Raw genomic sequence first — 19,150 nt, forward strand, 5'->3', positions numbered from 1 at the left:
TGATCGGCATTATGATTAGGGGCCCAACTAAAGAAACTCTGCTACTGGCTAGGGGGAAGGCACATACTTCCCTTCTCTAATGTCTCAGAAAAGTAATTTGTCAAGAACATGATAAATCTGTCGAATATAAATGAAATAAATCATGTACATTGTAAACCAACAGCTTCCGTTCCATTTATTCTGATACGCTATATAAATTACACATTTTTATTAAGATAAAAATAACTCTCCACCATGTCCAAATAATCTAGATCCTCCTTCTCCCCCACAGCCCTGACACCAGGTAATGCCACCCCTGTAACAAATACCATCCTTCACCAGAGACAGGTGGGAGGCATCCTTTTCATGAGAGTGTTAAACCAACAACCACATATTTCTGTGTGTCTTTAGGTATATAACTTCCCCAATTCAATTTCAAATGAGCGAAGGGAAAAAGCATGCTTACCATCTTCTGTACAAAAATAAAGTCTTTGCTGTAAGTGGCTAGTGCTTTGTTAAACAGTTTTCTTTCTAGGGAGGTCCACTTGTCCGAACCTACAAGAAACAAATGTAAGAACAGAGCACAGTTCTCCTTACTTTGCGGTGCTGACTTAGTTAAGTTACAAAATACAACTGGTTAGCAAGTGATATTAATACATATGCAACTCCCAACTCCCGTTTGAACCAAAAAAACCATGGTTACGACCCTGAGACCTGGGTTCAAATCCCAGCCAGGGCCTTGACCTTGGCAAGTTATTGAACCCAAGGTTCAGTTTTGTTACCTACAAATGGGAATCATTCTAATTGTCCTTAGCTTTTGTGATCTTTGGGAAGGTTAAAGAAGATAAGGCACCAAAAGTGCTTAGCTTAGTAACTGGAAAACAGTGAGAGCTCAACATGTTGTAGCTACAGTTTCTGTGTAATTGTGACATTCACAGGTGCAAGCATTCATGTGGCATGGCCCTCAAGGATGTTCACCACCTAGTGGGAAGACAAACCAGGAGGCCACCGTGTTCAAAGTGATGGCTGCGATGCTGAGGTAGAGGTCATGTGCCAATGGGGCAAAAGAAGCAGCATCACACTTGGGCGAGGGCCAGGCTTCTAGGTAGGGAAAACACCTGGGCAGAGTTTTAAAGGACACACAGAGGCAATTCAGGCAAGGCAGAGATGGAAGAGAATTCTAGGGAGGAAAAGGGGCTGAGGCAAGAGTAAGATGATGGATCCATTCATTCATTCAACAGGTATTTTTTAGGTGTCTATTACATACAAGATACTGTGCTAGGAAAAAAAAAACAACCCAAACCCTAGCATCTCTAAGTGCTTACTATGCGCCGGGTTCTAAGTACTTCACAGACATTAGTTATTTCGCTCCATCAATAACCCTGCAAGATTACTGTTACCTATTTTACAGATGAGGAAACAAGGGTGTTCAGAGAATGAGCAGTAATCCAGGAAGGTTCACCTACAGGCTTCTGGCAAAGAGAAAGCAGATGAGGCTGAAGAGGTGAGGTGGACCAGCCCCTGACAGAGCTGCAGACCAATGAGGAAGAGGCACCCTGCAGTGCTGAGTTGGTGCATCTGCCTTGGTGGCTGAACTTGATTTTCACATTTTCCCCTCCTCCATAAACGAGAAAGCAGGCAGGATATGCAGATAATCACACAGAGTGGTCCTGGCCTGTTTTGCACAAGAAATGAGGCTTACTCCTAAAATTAAGTCCTATTTCTGGGGGCTCCAGGGAAGGCTCTTTGCAGAAAACTCTGCTTCATTTTTCTGGGGTTTTTTTTCTTTGATTTGCAACATCTCTGATTTTTTGGATGGTGCACAGTTGGGCTTTTGACTACTTTGACATTCCTCCACTTGTCAGAGCTAGAATCCCCCAAACCATAGTACTTTCCCTCCTAACCAGGATAAGCCCAGGATTTCCATTTTGCTATGGTTGACTGCTGAAGTTGAAATTGCAGGAAATCTGAATTGTTTCTTCCCTTGGAAGGTTCAGCCAAAATGAGTGAATCAGGCTCCTTGAGAGAATGTGTGAGTCAGTGACAGAAGCTCAGATTGCTGAAATAAACACCTTCTCTGTGTGACTCGGTGACAGGTCCTCAGGCCAAGAGCCTCTGGCTCCGACTCAGAACATGCTCTGCAGGGTTGGGCAGGCACAGATGTCTAAAGCACGGGGCCACCGCTGCCTGATTTCTTTGGTTTGCAAGTTTATCTTTTTACTTCTGGAAGGAAAGCAGCTTGGTGATTAATCCCCAACAGAAAGCAGCATCTTCTACAGGTTCCGGAGGCTGGGACATTTCTGGTTGTGCACCCATCACAACAGGAAGGAGAAGAGAGTTCGAGTGTTGGAGAAGCTCTGCTAGAGTGAATGTGAACAGAGGAGGTTTGGGGCTCTGGAATGGTTCCCATCAGTGTTCCTCAAATTGTGTCTAATATTTAAAACCATGGGGTCCCAGCTCCTATATGCACCCCTTGCTCAGGAGCAAAAATAGGAGACAGAAAGGATTAGCCAACGGTTTAGCTGAATGACCAAAGGGCAGTCAAGGTTCTTTTCAGATATCCATCAAAATAGCAAGAGGTAATAGGAATCAGAAACACAATAGTGGAGGGGGTGCCTGAGTGGCTCAGTTAGTTTAGTGGCCGACTTCAGCTCAGGTCATGAAGTCACGGTTTGTGAATGAGTCCCACATCGGGCTCTCTGCTGTCAATGCGGAGCCCACTTAGGATTCTGTCCCGCTTCGTGCTCCTCCCCCGCTGGTTCTCTCTCTCTCTCTCTCTCCCTCTCTCTCTCTCTCTCTCTCTCTCAAAATCAATAAATAAACTGAAAAAAAGAAATATAATGGTGGAAGAGGATCATGATGGGGACATGTCACAGCAGCTGTCCCTGGACAAGCTACCCCAGTGCAGGTCCAGAGCCCACGCAGCTCTGGGTTGCAGCTCAGATGGGGAACCACCCAACTGGATCAAGAAGAATCCTTTCTGCTCTCAGCCAGACAACATGTTTCCTAAAGTTAAGAGGGCGGTGGGACACTAACCGGGCCATGCAGCCTGCTCAGGCCAGCACCCAGTCTCTATGGTGGACACACTTCCTTCCATACCACCCCAGGAGTGGAATCGTCATGTGATCACCGCCTAAGCAGCAGTGTTACAGGACCAGGTCTACTTTTCATGTTCTATTCACTTTTGAGAGACAGAGGGAGAGAGAGAGAGCGGGAGGGTTGGGAGCTTGTGCGCAGAGAGTGATGGCTGGCTCCTCTACGTAGTCCTCTGAGCTGCACTTTTGTGCGCAAGACAGCACTGAGTACGGGTGTCTGTCCAACAAGGGCGTCTATGAAGTGAGAGGCAGAGGCAGCGCCCGACAAGCAAGTCCACTCTCACAATCACACGAGAGCAGGCTCCAGCCTGATCACAAGATTGCCCACGGGGCTGGGAACCCACCCTTGCTTGGGCTTTGGCCTGGGAACACCTGAATGTGCTCTTGTCAGATAAGGTCACTATGTTGTGATAAAAAGGGGTGGCTTTAGTCAGGAGACCACAGGCTGCAAGTCTGGTTCTGCCACTCACTGCTCCTATGGCCACGGGCAAATGTACTCAACTTCTCTGGGTCTCAGTTTCCTCTTCTGTGACTGATGGCAGCGGTTGCTTCCATGTAAGTGCATACTGAATGCCACTGGCCACTTGGAGAAGAGATTCCAAGTCAGTGCACGGCTACGGGACACATACTGTCCCCTGCTGACGTGAATTAGTGGCACTGGTGAAGACCGCTGGTTCCTTGCTGGTATTCTTTGTTCTCTGTGTGCATGATCCCACAGCCTTACGCTCGGCTGCTGGGAGCTCCCTGCCCCTGAATTCCTTCTGTAATCCTGTCAAGGAGAGGCTCAGGCTTCTCATTCCTGGGGTCTCTGACGGGAGCATTTTCTTATTTTTAGACAAGGTTCTAAGCCAGCCCTTGCTGGATACTGTGTCTTGGACAAAGCCCAGGCTAAATGCAAAAGCGAGGCAGGGGGCTGCCAGTAAGCCTCCCCTTGCTCTGCCCTTTCTTCCTCTTCAGGATCCCTGCTGTCCACACAGCATGCACACAGGGCTAGTGGGCTGACATTCCCCGGGCGCTCATTTGTACTACCTGGGGACTCCTGGCTATTGGGCTGTTATCAGCAGGGGCCCCTAACAAGCCGATTAAGGCTAATTACAAGGGGCCTAATTAACTGAGGAAACTGGTGCTGGAACAGTATCCAGAGGAAAAATGATCTGAACTCCAGTTGCTGGGAAACAGGCTCTGGACTGTGGCTAAATTTGGGGTGATCTATAGCGAACACCAATTAAAAAGAGACCTGGAGAAGTGAGAGAATTAGACACAATCTTCTAAAGGGGACCCTTCTGTCATCCTTCCGAGACTTAAAATTAACTTTTTAACGGTGCCCTTACTGCACATACATAAGGAAGACATGTTCATTGCAGGAAAAGGAGCACGTTTTTAAATCAGATCTTCGGCGCCTGGGTGGCTCAGTTGAGTGAGTGTCCAACTCCTGATTGTAGCTCAGGCCATGATCTCATGGTTCCTGGGATCGAACCCCATGTTCAGCTCTGTGCTGAGAGTGTGGGGCCTGCTTGGGATTCTCTCTCTGTCCCCCGCCTCAAAATAAATAAATAAACTTAAAAAAGTTTTTAAATTAAATCAGATCTTCATTTCTGTGAAAGGGTTTCCACGGTGGGTCAAAGGATGAATAATTTTTTAGGGGTGGAGAGTGATGTTGGCTGATGTCAAAGAGGCCCCTGGAGGCAGAAAGGAGGGAGGCCTCCAGCTGAATCCAGACCTCAGGCTTGTCTGCTGCCCCTTTCTTTATGAGAGTGGTATCGGGCAAAGCCGGCGTGTAAGTATTACGAGGTCCTGCCCTTGAGCTGACCACTCTCCAGCCAGGGACATGAGCTAAGAATGCCTGGAAAATGACATCGCTGTTGTGTTTCTTGCAAAGTATTCTCATGAGTGCGACATTCTGTCTTCTCGTTGAGCTGGGCAGCTTCTGAGACTGAAAACAGGCCTTCCCCAACCGAACGGGTGTTTCCTCCAGGCATCCTGCAAGTCTGGAGTCAGGAGTCAGGTCAGCGTTTGGGGCCCAGCGAGCACCTGGGCTGTGTGGGAGCCTCTGTTGCACCCTTACCAGGAAGCCTCAGGCCAGTGTCCGCACCCATCTGCAAGAATGAGCAGTTCCATGGAGAAGCCAAGGATGCAGTGAGCTCCTTAATGACAAGCAGGCGTCCTCCTCACCCTGACTCCCCCGGGCTCAGGCTGTCCATCCCCGCCCAATCCAACTGCTAACAGGGAGAGCCTCTGCAAACTGCTACCCACACATGGGTGGAGGGTGCTGAGAGAGGGCCGAGCCAGGGCTTGGGTGTGGATTAGCATGCTGGGAGCCACCACAACAGCGCCTCCCTCCAGGGATCTTGTGCCGGGCTCCTCCAAGCGGCCTCCAGATCTGCCCACCCACACTGGTGTCTCTCCTGGGTCCCAGCACTGGCCACTTTCTCCTTTTCTTACTGAATGGCCTGAGATGGGATGGGAAAAGTCAGGAGTAAAGTAAGGGAAGTGATTTTCACCAGCCTGGGTCTCTGTCTCCCCCAAACTTGTGCCCCTGTCATTCTTCCTTGCCTCCAGGGCAGGGAGCTGGGGTGACCTGACACTGGCCATAGCCACAGAGCCAAAGCGAATGGTGACCCGGAAGACAGTATCCTGGTGATGCTGACTTGACCCGACAGAGTCCTAGGAGAGCATCCCAATAGGGCTTGGCACAAAGACCACGGCAGGACAGGGCACTGGGGATGGGATCCACTCATCCCCTGGAAGCAAATCGAAGGTAGGAGGTAGTGGCTGGTAACAAGGACATGTGACAGGGGTATACTTGGGTGCCTCCTCAGAGCCTGGAAGGGAACTATTATGGGATGGAGTCAGGCCAGACTTTAGAGATGGGTGACCTTTGACCTTTCAGCTCATAGTTCTACAAGATTCTCTGGGGCCCAGTCTAAGATCACTTTCTGGAGAAGGCAGGTATCTGGTAGGTACAGGTGAGCCCCTTTTTACCTGGGGACACACAGCCAGTTGGAAACCAAATCTTCACACCTCAGCTCCACCTCTCTTGCCTCTAAGGGTTGAAAGATTCCAGGAGGCAACAGACTGTTTCCTCTCTGCCCGTGGGGGAAGGAGGCTGAGGACGGGAACACATTAGCTAGGGACCCCAAAAGGTCAGTAATCTTAGCTGAGTTTAGGGGCTTCCAGTTACAAAATTCTTACTATTCTTTTAGTGTTTTTGTTTTGTTTTGTTTGGGGGTGGGGATTGGCCTCTAGTCCGTAGCTTTCCAAATTTTATGATGTCATGTCACATATGAAGCAATGTAATGCTTGCTCAGTATGCTGGGGAGAACTGGACGGGATTTGGGTCTCAGATGAGGTTGCTCACAGCTGAAGCTGCCCCAGCCCAGAGGCGCCGGCCATTCTGGTCACCCCGAGGGCCGAGGGCAGTGGCGGCAGATGGTTGGGGAGTTCCTTGTCAGCAGCCATCTCGCCCATGATGTTAGGAAGCTTGAGACAGGCTCCAGGAGGCTGGACAGCCTGTCAGGGCTTAATGGGCAGCAGATGACACTGGGAATTAAGAGGACTGAATTGTTTCCACGGCAGATTAGAGAGAACTCCCACGTCTTCCTACCCACATTCGGGGCAGACACCACGCAGGAAATGATGGAGACGATACTAAGAAACTGGCTCCCTTAGGCCTAGTTAAATGATAGATTTCTTATCCGTGGGTCTGTCTTATGCTTGTCTAGTTCCAGTAGCAGCCTGTGTGCTGACAGTGATCCAGGTGGACATCCAGGGCTGTCTGTGCTCAGGTGAGTGGCTTCCGAGGCCATTCCCCACTGGGATGACAGGCACGTTACGTGAGGCAAAAGGTGGTGGGCACAGGGGGGCAGGGGCAGGCCCATCAAGAATGTGCTAGGATCTGTGGAGCAGCCCTCACCTTAGGCCACATCTGGCCACCGGGACCAAGGGATGACTAGGTCCCCAAGCCCACTTAAGGATTCACACTTAACTCTGCAGGGTCTGGCCAAGGCACTAAAGGAACCTTCAAATGATTATCAAGGGAGTTTTGGAGGATTCAGCCCCTGAATATTTCTCTGATATACAGAACTTAGGCAGGCTCATGGAGACCCTAGGAATGGATGGATCTACCAGCTACGGGGTTAAGATGTGGATTTCATTGTGTCACTTCAGGCCCCCCCGACCACCTGTTGCCTTCTCTCCTCAATGATTCTTACTACATTCAACTCTCAAACGTGTTTTCTCCTTACCCCCTTATTGGTGATGCCAGCATTAGCCCATACCCTCAGAGGACACACTCTGCATAAATGGCAGTGTGTGTATATTATGTGTATGTGCACATATACATGTATACACATGCATATATATGCACGTGTGTAAGTACTGTATATGCACGTTTATAGTATTTTTCTCCTGCTGTGAGTGGGATCTGTTATAGAATGACTGCTTCCTCCTCAGACTCCAAACAGCATGGGGAGGACTCTGTCTATCTCTGTCAGAGTCACTGTTTTATCTTAGTACGTAGAACAACAGTTTCTTGTACTTAGAACAACAAATGCTCAGTAAATGATTATTTAATAAATGAATTAATAATAGCTACTAGAATGTACCATGCATTGTGCTACATATACTATGTCTAATTGTCACAAAAATGCTCCAAGGGATGGAGTAGGAGCCCCATTTCACGGGTGAGGAAACCAAGGTTCCAGAAGGCCAAGGGGTGCAGGCAAGATTTGAACCCAGGTCTACAGATTCCAAAGCTGAGGAGCTGCTGAGTGTTTTTGTCTCCATGCTGTCCCCTCTGTGGTTCCTTCCCCCCATGCACCAGTCTCGCCGCCACACATGGAGGCACCGACCACTGTCACCCAGCTCTTGGCAAAGCCACGCGGGGCCCAGCCTGCACAAACAGCCAATAGTACCCAGCCCACTGACACAACTGTGCCGCTAGCTATGCCCCAGGGGGCCTTGAACTCCCAAGTGGCGATTAGGATAGGACTGGTCTGTCTTATTATTAAACAGCAGCAGCACCGAACATGCAAAGAGCTCGCTCTCAGAAAGCAATGAGGCACAAGGCTCCTGGCAACCTACCGGCATAGTGGTAATTTGCTAAAGGATGACATTTTAACCTGACTGGCTTCCGCAGCAGCAGCATTTCCAGAGCAGCCTGCAGACCCGTGGGAGAGAAAAGGCAAGAGTCAGTAACGTGTCTGTGTGTCCTAGGAAGACCATTAGCTAAGGGGGAAAAGGAGTCGTGCTCTAGAGGCAGGAGTTGGGGGCGCCGGAAGGAAAATCAGAGGGAGTCTCCCTTCACTGAGGCACTCTTTCTGGCTGGCACCCAACGGGGCTCACTGCTCAAACACCTCCCCCAGCCCGTCCCTGCGGCCAGTGGGTCATGGCAGAAAAAAATACAGGGGGCAGATGAGACCCCCTCTCCTTCCTTGGTGAAGACCTGGCCTCTGAGAGGTGGTAGCGCCTCCTCTGAACGGAGACTGAATCTCTGGGGAAAGGCTCCACAGAAATGAGTGGGTGGTTTGGAACTGTTTTTACAGAAAAATCACGTTTCATTACAATTTAACATAAACAGTTATGTTAATAATAACTGTACCATGCACTGTATTTCCAGAGAAGCCTAGCTAAATGACCCTTTCAGATATGCCTCCTTCAGCCCTGTAGACTTTTTAAAAAAAATGGTGCATGTGGAGTTAGACAGTTAGATGGGTTAGGGGCAGAGCCAAGATCTAGAATATTGCTTCTCTAAGTGTGGTCTGTGGACCGGCAGCACAAGCATCCCCTCGGAGCTGTTCACAGGTGCAGAACTTGGGCCCCACTTCCAGAATTGCTGATTAAGAGTTTGCATTTTAACAAGATGATCATTTGTGTGCCCATGAAAAGTTCGAGAAGCGCCTTTCTGCCACACTTAGCTTAAAGGATTTAGGAGAATTCTCTAACATTCTAGAAAATCCCTGAAGACTACCAACAATCTCATGAGCCAGTAGTCCTGGGACATTCGTTCACTTGCACACTTTCATAAAATCAAGAAGCAGGAGGCTAGATCTGGTACAAAAACCCTGTGTTTACTGAAGGAAAAACTGAGGTTAGTGACAGCGTGCTCTTGCCAGGAATCTAAGTGGATCAGGCAAATAGCTCCGGATCCCAGGAAAACGACACCGAAGTTCTAGTTTGGGGACACCAAAGATCTGGGTCAAGGGTGGAAGAATGACACCAGTTGGTGCACAGGCAACACCTTATTTTGGTTAGGGGAGAAAATGTACGAACACCAAACAGACTTCCATAGGAAGGAAGAAGAATCAGCAGGGCATAGAGGCCAAGTCTTGTTTCAGTAAGGCTTTCTATCTCCCATCACCGGAGGCCAGTTTTCGGATGTGAATTACAAGACAGCTGAAACGAAGTTCTAATTTCCCTAGACAGATGTGACCATAATTATTACTTAGGAACAGATGTCTAAACAGCAGTCCAACTGCGGGTCCCCCTGAAGGCTTTAAATCCTCACCTACTCAACGAGCTAAGGAACATGGTGGCATGTTGACTGGTCATGATCTTAGCAACTGGCTGCATGGTACATGGGACAATGCAAACTTAGGAATATACTTCTCAGAATTCTGACACAAAGGATATGAACTGGGAAGCCTCTTTTCACAGTTCCTTACCATCACATCACCTTTGGCCTCAAAGAGAGAGTGCAAAGCAAATTCAGAATTGGTCCCTCCACCGGGCAACGCACTTGAACAGCATAAATCCAGGAGATTCTCCACTGTTGGGAACAATGAGAAGCCACAGCATCAGAGAGAGCTCAGTCTCCTGGACAAACACACCGGTTTTGTGAGACAGAGACCCCTGTGAGAGGATCAAGCCTTTTCCACCCAGTTCTTCCCACAGGCCAATACCTCTTTGCTGGAGGTCATGGTTTTCCAGCTCTGGCCAGGGTTTCCATACCAGGGTGGCCTTGTGTGCGTCCTGGGCCAAGGCAGAGACATCCTGAAGTTCTGGGATCTCTGCTTGGAACCTCAAGCCAATGTTGATGCGTCTTTAATGACAAGAAGAAAAACAACACTGTGGTCTTCAATGTGAGGTCAAGGGCAACTGTCAGGAACTTGAAAAAAGAAGGAAACCAGTTCCTTCTGCAGGAAGAATGCAGGGGCATTTCCTCCCAGTATGATCCTCAGATTCCAGGCATGGCCTTTTCAGTGGGATAAGGAACAGCTTTCAGATCAGGGAGAGGTGGTGGAGGGAGCAGGGGAGGGGTCTGCCCGGAGCGCCACAGCGTGCTGTAACTGAGACAGGGAGGGTGCGAAACTCCAAGGCAACAGCTGCCCCGAGTATGGCCGACAGCACTATTTAACCAGGAAAAATGGAACAAATACAATGTGCTGACAGTATGTGTTATCCCTTTCACACCACTTTCACCTAAGTTATCCTGTCTGAATGGCACAAAGACCGTGAGGTAAGCAAGGCAATGACAATGCATCCCACCCAACAGGTGAGTTAACTAAAGCCTAGGAAGGTTAACGTGATCAAGGCCAAATAACAATAGGGTGCTGGAACTCAGGGTCTCTGATTCCTGACTCAATGTATTCGCCATGCTACTGCCTGGTACTTTCGGTGTTTGTCTATGAAAACAGCACTTTTCTCTTCCATTATACCCCCTACCACCCCCTCCACAACTTAAGTACTCAACAAACCTGTCTGAAGGACCAGCCAAGAATCTTAGGGAGAAAGGGCATTTGGATGGAGCCTTGTAGGGAGCTGGGAATCCTGAGAGGGCTGTCTCAGTGTCATTGGGGATGTGCAAGCATGTGATTACAACCAAACTGGCTCATGCAGCCAGAGATGGAGACACTAGGCTCTCTGAATACAGGGCTTCATGCTTTTGCTATGCATGAGGTCTTTGGCAAAAGCCTTGAAACACCAGTACTTGAGAAATATCACTATCTTATCATTTCTACAACTTCTCATTCAGTGGTACTTCTCAAAGTTCTTTATCCTTGGGGCATCTGGGTGGCTCCCTTGGTTAAACATCCAACTTCAGTGCAGGTCATGATCTCATGGTTTGAGGGACCCAGCCCTGTGTTGGGCTCTGTGCTGACAGTGCAGAGCCTGCTTGGGATTCTCTCTACCTCTTTCTCTTTCAAAATTAAAAACTAAAAAAAAAAAAAAGTTTCTCATCCGCAGCTAAGGCTTCTGTTCTTAAAAAACAAAAAAACAAAAATTGGTGGGGGGGCCTGCTCAGCTCAGGCAGTTGAGCATCTAATTCTTGATTTCGGCTCAGGTCATGATTCTAGGATCAAGCCCTGTGTCTGGCGTCTCGCTGATCATGGAGCCCGCCTTAAGATTCTCTCTCTCTCTCTCTGCTCCTCTCCCCGACTTGTGCACACTCTCTCTCTAAAATAAAAAATAAAAAAGTGTGGAGATGCCTGGGTGACCCAGTCTGTTAAACATCCAACTTCGGCTCAGGTCATGATCTTGCGGTTCATGGGTTGGAGCCCCACATCGAGCTCTGCTGACAGCTCAGAGCCTTGAAGCCGATTCTGTGTCTTCCCATCTCTCTCTGCCCCTCCCTTGCATACACTCTCTCTCTCTCAAAAATAAATAAACATTTAAAAAATTGGCTTTTTCTTACGGTTCAACATCAATGGTCTGCTCTCCAGGCCCTGGGGTGACTGTCACGTTGCTGCCATCAATGCTGTCTGAAGCACAAAACCAGAAGTCAGTGGTCAACAGGAAGTGGTACCCAAGAGACTAAAGCAAATGAGCAGTGACCTAAACAGTCATATGGGGACCCCTCTTCCACCCAACCCATGCCAGAGTCACCCCCTGCAGCTTCCAAGGAACTGGGTGGTGTGTGGAGCTAAATGACTTAGGGTTACTCATGTCTCACACAGAATAAGAAGCCAGCGGACCCATTCTGGTCTGCCAAGCTCAATGTTTCTAGGAAGCCATTCTCACTCTAGAAAGAGATACTGGTGGGGCACCTGGGGGGGGGGCTCAATCGGTTAAGCATCCTACTTCAGCTAAGGTCATGTTCTTGCAGTTTGTGGATTGGAGGACCGCATCAGTCTCTGTGCTGAAAGCTCAGAGCCTGGAGCCTGTTTCGAATTCTGTGTCTCCCTCTCTCTCTGCCCCTCCCCCACTAGTGCTCTGTCTCTGTCTCAAAAATAAACATAAAAAAAAAAGATACTGGCTACCTGGGCTCTTGGTGCTGGAATTTTATGCAGCATGTGCATAAAATGGGGAAGCCTGGCCTTGCAAATAACACCCAACCCCACTTATGTGGGGGTGCCTCAGACGATTACCCACGGCACAGGCTCTCGAAGCGGGGGCACGCTTCAACTGTCAACTTAGGCCCAACAGGCCGTGATCAGGGCTTTGGGGTCTCCCCAGCCTGGCTGGGATCGCCTTGGGGGCAGGCGCCGCAGGCTTATTCGGTCTCTGGCACCCGGCACCAGGGCGTGCTGCAGGGGCCACGCAGAAGCTGAGGTGGGGGGGGGAGGGAGCCCCTCCGCAGTGGCAGGGACCCGCAGAGCCAGGCCCCGAGGGGCAGCGGGGACTCACTGGAACGGCACAGCAGCACCCGCGGCGTGGGCGTCAGGGGCGTGAGGGGCAGCTGCGGGTGGGCGCCGGGGCCGTGGCCGGAGATGAGGACGTTGCTGAAGAGCCCGGAGCCCTGGCGCACGGGGCTCAGCATGGGCGGGGGCGTGTAGGGGGGCAGCTCGTGGGCGGGGTCCAGGAGCAGGTGCTCCCCCAGGACGCGCGGGGAGCGCAGCTGGCTCTGGTAGAGGGTGGCGCCCGAGTAGGACGCGGCGGGGTTGCCGGGGTAGGAGGGCGGCGGCGGGATGAAGAGCGGCTCGGGCCTGTGCCGGAACTTCTTCTTCTCCGGCAACGTCCGGACCGGTTCCTCTGCTTTGGCCGCGCCGGGCTGCTGCTTCTTAGGAATTTCCTGGAACGGGAAGATGGTCCCTTCGAACCCTCGGGCTTTCCCCAAAGGCCATTTCCACAGGTTGAGGGAAGGGGAACGTCCGCGCTAACGGGGACCCCCATCCACTGGTCCGCTCCCCCCTCAGCCCCCATCCCGGCCTTGAAAAGCAGCCCCATCCATTTCCCACAAGGCGAGTTCTGAGGCGAGTTTCTCCCACAAGGGAGAAAACTGGGTTGGGAGGAAATCCCTAATGACTGGAGAGAGATGGGGGTGGTAGGAATGGTGGGTCGGCAAGGAAGAATAAATTCACATTCTTTATTGCTTATCACTGCATTCCCATCTGGTGAGCCGAATCCCGCCGCCGAGTGGGCCCTTTAATCCCCCTCCGCTCCCAGGGGACCGACATCAGGGACAGATAACACATGTTCTGAGAAGGGGACAGGCTACTCTATTCAGGGATGCTAGGTAGAGGCCGTGGCAAGGGCGGCAGGACTAGCCAAGGCTCCCAGGGCCAGCTGACCCACACACCGGGCTCGCCTTCGAGGTAACCGGAGCTGAGGGAGAGCCATCTATGGTCTTTAAGGCGCGCTGCTCTCCTAAAACTGGATTTGGTGGCGCTCCCCCCTCACCAGCCCTCACTATGCTCCCAGGACTGGTAGCTCATTTGCAGCAAGCCTTTCTCCTGCGTAGCTTCCTGTCAGCAATGTGCTTTATTTTATGGCAGCGGAACCAAGCCTAGTCTGGAAGGAGGATCTGCCACATGGATACATATATACTAATAAGTAAACATATGCACACAAATAGATAAGCAGGGGCATGCCAAAGCCAAACAGAAACAGACTTGGGTTGTGTGCCAGCATCAGCCCTGAAGAACCCAGAGCTGGGAGTGGCTGGGGAGGCCATGCCGTGGGGTTGGGAGGGGTGGTGGGGGTACCTGCAGAAAAGTTCTGGGCAGTCTGTGGCACCCTCCCAGGCCCTGCAGGCCAGCGCCTGTCACAGCTGTGGTTCCTGGCAATTCCTGTGCCCAGGGTAGCCTCTGAGTAGGAGGCAGCAAGGGGTGATGGGAAGGGCTGGCCCTGGTCATGTGACCTGCTCCCTCTAGGCCATGTGACATGCTCCAATCACCCCTCAGCTCTGGGCTCTTCTCCCTCTGGGCTCCCACTGCAGCCCCTGCTGTTTCTCCCTCAGTTTCACTGTCTTCTGGGGTGCTATCCTGGTCCCTAGGAAGGAAGTCCAGAGGAGTTGAGAGGTGGGGAAAGAAGGCACATGCCCCTCCACCAGGCTCCCAGCTCACCTCTAGGGGGCTCTCTTCAGGCCAGAGTGCCAACACCCTGTCTCCTCTCCCCACCAGGGGGCTCCCCACCACCTGAGGCTGAGGCCGGGAGAGGGTTCTGAGGAGAATGGGGAGAGGATGTCCGTGCCCAACAAGTTGGGAAGCAATCCTGAGGCTTTATTTATATACCCCGTTCCTGGGTAACTGATGAGGCCATCTGAGCACAAGCAGACCTCGCGTGACTTCAGCCCTGTCCCGGAATCCAGACTTCTGATCACAGGGTCAGAGAGGTCCCTTTGGGGCTTCCCCTACTCGAGCCTCTGGTCCTGTTACTCCAACTCTCAACCCTAGGCAAGGCTCTGAGAACCTGGGCAAGGTGCCCAGAAGGTCAGACCTGGATGTCACCTGAGAGGAAGCATTTGCTGAAGTCCACCTCTACCAAGCTATTCAGACTCCGGAGGCGGGACCACTCATGAGGTTTTAAAGCTCCCTGGGGCAGGGAGATGAGGAATCCAACCCCAAGCTCAGGGGAGAACCCCAGGCTCTGTGAGGAGGAAGGTCTCATTTGCCTTCACCCCCAGCTGGCTAGCAGAGAGTGGGGATTAGGACTTGGGGATCCTCCCCTCAGACATTTTAATTTCTTTAAGTCAAATGTTAGGACCTTGCTCATGTTGGCTCACTCCCGGCCATGTGCTTCTGCTTTGGCTTGTCTCCTTACTTATGAGGTCTCTCTCACCTTTTCCACAAAGCTGGCTCCATCAGTGCCTTTAAAACCCTGCTCAGAACTGTCCTCATGATGATCTCTGAGCAAACTCATACGAAACTCTTTTGTAGTTACTTTAGCCCCTAGTTACAGTAGCCCCTAGTTATTTTAGCTGCCCAGGGGTGCTTCCCTCCAGTCGCACGCAGGGAATCATGGTTTCTTCTCTGCCCTGGTTTTTCTCTCACTGTCTGAATGGGGCAGGGGTTGCTGCGTGGGGACACTGACCCTGTGTGACTAGGAGCCTCATGGTCTCCAGCTTCAGGCTGAGAGTTTTCTAGGGGTAGCATCAGGGTCTCTCCTCCCACATCAGGAACTTCCCTGGGCAAAGAGGGAGCCCGGCTCTGTCATTTCATCTCTCTGCCTGTTGCTGGCCCTCCAAGTCCTTCTGGCTTATGAGACCCCTCACCCCACAAGGCTCCCCATCAACCTCTCCTCTTCTGAGGCCTTGGTATTACATAAAGAACACAGAATATTCTTTCAGGCCTTTTTCAGTTCTCTTCATGATTCTCTTTGCCCCTACTATGGCCCAACCTCTGCCCTTATGCCACCTGGAATCCCAGCAGCCACCTATTCTGAGGACAAATGTGACCCAGCATATACTTTGTGGGGAGGGAACAAGTCTTATATAGTTAACCATGTGGGTCACAGATTCCCTACGGGAGGGACAAAAGGAAGAAGGAAGGAAGAGAGGGAGACAGAAAGAAGGAAGGAGGGAGGGAAGGAAGGGGGGGAGAACAAGAGAGACAGAGAGAGAGAGATCTCTGCCCCAGAGCCACACTAAGCTGCTTGAGTCAAGCAACTGGAATTTGAGAAAGAGAAGGAGAATTTAACAGTGAGCAAGACACACAGATCTCTTTGCTTTCCTGGGATGGGGGGTGGGTGTCTCTCTGTGGCATTATTTTGGGAACCTTAGTAAATTAGGATATCCAATCCAAGGATATTTATGCAGGTGTGAGGCTGACCATCAGAATGGATGCCAGGGCTACTGTGTGGAGACTGTGCCAGGGGTCATATCTTTGCTGGATTTGAGGAGGTCTGGATATTGTGGGAGGAGCCAGGGCCCAGGGCAACAGCTTTTTATGACCTGGGATAGTATTTCCATATTTTAATAGCTGTGATTACCAGCTGAGGTATGGTCTTTGTTTTAATCTTGGAACCCCTTTGGGTTGCTCAGAATCTAACCCAGACCATTCGCCTGGTAGAGTAACAGGTGTTTACTGAGTAGCAGGCCGTGTGGACAAGGATGGGATTTCCCAAGGTGGCCATGGCGGGGGAGGGCTCACCCCGAGAGGCCAAGCCACATTTGAGCACAGGCCAGTGACCCTGGAAGGGCTGCCCCATCTCCAAGAAAGCAAAGGGATGTTCCCACCCCAGGTGGGCAGGGCAGAGCAGCAACTCACAGCAGGCGGGTGGGGGGCAGCCCCTTGGGGTGAGTGTGGGGGAGAAAGGGTCATCCTCACGAGCACGGGCATCTCGTCGTCCGATATCGAGCTGGCTGGCTTGTCTCTGGCGGAAGGGGCGGCAACGATGCTGTTGGCGAAGCCCTGAGAGCCTGGCTTGGGCGGGAGAAGCTTGACAGGGACAGACACGGGCATGACCATAGGCGTGAGGCTTTCTGCCTCGGGAGGGAGCTGCGGTGGCGGCGGAGGCGGAGGTGGAGGTGGCAGTGGCGGCTGGGGCTGAGGCGGCAGGGCCTTCTCTCCTTCCTCCTACACAGACAATAAAGGCTTTGATCTGGGGCTAAGAGGCAGCCTTCCCGAGGCGGGGGTGCACTTTGCCTTTCCCGACACGTTCCAGGACATCATGCATGGGTGACAGAGAACCACTGCAGGATGGTTTCCTTCCTGCAGCCCTGAGTCCCTTGGCTCAAGGCATGCCAGCTGGCAGTGGACGAGGCCACACCGTTCTAGTTTCCACATTTAAAAAATCTTGCCGATTGTTGCTCGCAGAACTAAAACAGATATTAAACATTTGCCGTCACTGCTTTTAAAGAAAAGGATATGGACTGATACTCAGGCACAAAACCAAACACAAACTTTTGTGCAGGGCCTTTTAATTCTCTGGGCCTCAGTTTACTCGTCTGGCAAATGGAAGACAAAGCTCTTTTATCTGGGATGGTAAGGCAATTGGAGTGATCTGGGTTATCCAAATTTTGGTGAACAGAGAGCTAATCCCACAGACTCAAATTTACATCAACGATCTCTAAAGAATTTAAAAAATTCTTTGAATTTTAATCTAAATCTAAAACTGCACGGAGAGTTCACCACAGGGATATCCTCCCTGGATACTCCTGAGGGTATATAAAGATCTTCCACTGCTACAGCCGAACACTAGTGTGCACTGGTGAATAGAAAGTGTTGGCTGAGAGCCTGAAGGTCATGTTCGCTTTCTCGGGCCACTGCTTACGAATCTGGAAGGCCCGAGGGAACGCTGGTCTTGGGTGCCTCAAACAGCAGAAGTTAAAAATCTACAAGTTTTCTTTGCTGTCTTTTCTAGGAGGTGAGGAGATTGGGATCCCCTAAACAGATTACTGGTCCCTCTGTTTTTGACCCTTGTTCATGGGACCAGTGAAAGTGGGGTCTGTGGGACCTGGCTGGCTCCTAGTGACAAAGCTCAAGTACTCCCATCAGGGAAGGACTGTGCCTCCCCAGGTGCCCACCTGGGGCTCATGTAACTCTATGTCTGACAGCAGCAAAGCAAAGCAAGCAAGACACGGACTGGGAAGGGCCGGGGGTGCTGGCTCTGGCTAACCTGTTTGAGGCTGGGGGACGCTCTCATCCCCCCATGGGACCGCATGTGGCCATTCAGGGCAGGCAGGCTCTTGAACTCCTTCAGGCAGATGGAGCACGTCAATTTGTTCTTGGCATCAAACTGCTCCCCAAACACTGCTTTTGGTTGGCCACTGCTCAAGGGTAGGGCCAAATGGAGAGGACACATACATTGAGAGAGGAAGAGCGACTTATCACAAGACCTCACACCCTACAATGAACCCATTTCACTTATCTAGTGCTCCCAGGGCCCCAGTCATACTATCCAAAATGAAGCCAAATTTACAGATGGAAAACTGAGGCTCGAGAGGGGGGAAGGGTTTGCTCAAAACCAGGCAAGAGTTGAACACAACATCCTTCGTTCTAGGCCATTGAGTGCTGGGTTTCTCCTCCTCTGACCTATTACCTTTCCCAGGTCAGCTTGAGGCACCTCTTCCAGAAGCCTTCCCTTAGAGACACGCGTCTTAGTCCTGTGATTCAGGCTCTAGACCTAGCAGTGTGTCTTAGCAGTTTGTCAGGTTCTGGCGAAGCATTTACCATGCCCGTGATGTGAGGAACAAGTCTATACTATTCACCACTGCATTCTCAAAGCTTAGCTCTATGCCTGGCACATGGTAGGTCCTCAATAAATACTGAGTGAATGAACAGTAGACAGAACATGACCCTTGGAGTCATCCCAGCATTGCCACTTACTTGGCATACAACTCTAAGCTCTCTGAGCCTGTTTTCTCATCTGTAAAGTCATAGTAACAAAGCGAACAATGGTTGAGTACTGTGTGCTAGGCACATGGTAGTCCTACCCACCCTCACTGAGTTGCTTTATCACACAAAATACAGAGTGCCTAGCACATAGTCACTGCTCAAACACAGTTGCTGCTATTATTATTCTTATAAACTTGGAGTAATTGACTTTGAATTTGAAGATGAATCTTGAGAGACAACCCAGGAAAACCTCCCAGTCTCCCAAAATGCCAGCATGCCTCCTTGCATCCATCCTACCTTGACTCGGGGGACCCTGGCTGGGCTCTGCCATCAGGTAGATGCATCTAGTTTTGAGCCACGCAGGACACCGGAAGAAAGAAGAAAGAGAAAAAAGTGTGTTTCTGATGGAAGGAGTCTTTGAGCTGAGGGACCCCCCCAGGGCCTGAACTTCTAAGATACTTCCTGAGCTCACAGGGACCAGCAGTTCATGTCCAGATGCCAGGTGCACCTGCTACTTCTTTCTCTTCTTTCCCTTGCTTCCTCTCACCCCCTAACTCAGGACCATGCCCATTCTGGGAGCTGCCACCAGCCACCAGCCCACCGGGACTCAGTCCCCCACCTTGTTCCTTCCTGTTCTCCCCG

The 19,150-nt window shown here is 50.9% G+C and overlaps 1 protein-coding gene across 18 annotated transcripts in view; it reads right to left on the reverse strand.

Moving 5' to 3' along the window:
* The window catches only part of TRERF1 (transcriptional regulating factor 1), a 207,331-nt gene that overhangs the window by 19,125 nt on the left and 169,056 nt on the right, over positions 1-19,150 (reverse strand). For 14 of the 18 annotated variants that reach the window (XM_029943410.1, XM_029943407.1, XM_029943409.1 and 11 more), the window contains 9 exons: positions 18,806-18,852; positions 17,790-17,940; positions 16,439-16,747; positions 12,639-13,023; positions 11,707-11,773; positions 9,974-10,113; positions 9,737-9,840; positions 8,157-8,232; positions 446-534 (listed from right to left, as the gene is read on the reverse strand). In XM_029943410.1, the coding sequence (XP_029799270.1) occupies positions 446-534; positions 8,157-8,232; positions 9,737-9,840; positions 9,974-10,113; positions 11,707-11,773; positions 12,639-13,023; positions 16,439-16,747; positions 17,790-17,940; positions 18,806-18,852 (1,368 nt within the window). The remainder of the gene's footprint in view (positions 1-445; positions 535-8,156; positions 8,233-9,736; positions 9,841-9,973; positions 10,114-11,706; positions 11,774-12,638; positions 13,024-16,438; positions 16,748-17,789; positions 17,941-18,805; positions 18,853-19,150) is intronic. The other 4 variants (XM_029943420.1, XM_029943419.1, XM_029943422.1 and 1 more) reach the window with 2 other exon arrangements.

The sequence above is a fragment of the Suricata suricatta genome, chromosome 7 (genome assembly GCF_006229205.1).
Source record: "Suricata suricatta isolate VVHF042 chromosome 7, meerkat_22Aug2017_6uvM2_HiC, whole genome shotgun sequence".
Lineage (NCBI taxonomy): Eukaryota > Metazoa > Chordata > Mammalia > Carnivora > Herpestidae > Suricata > Suricata suricatta.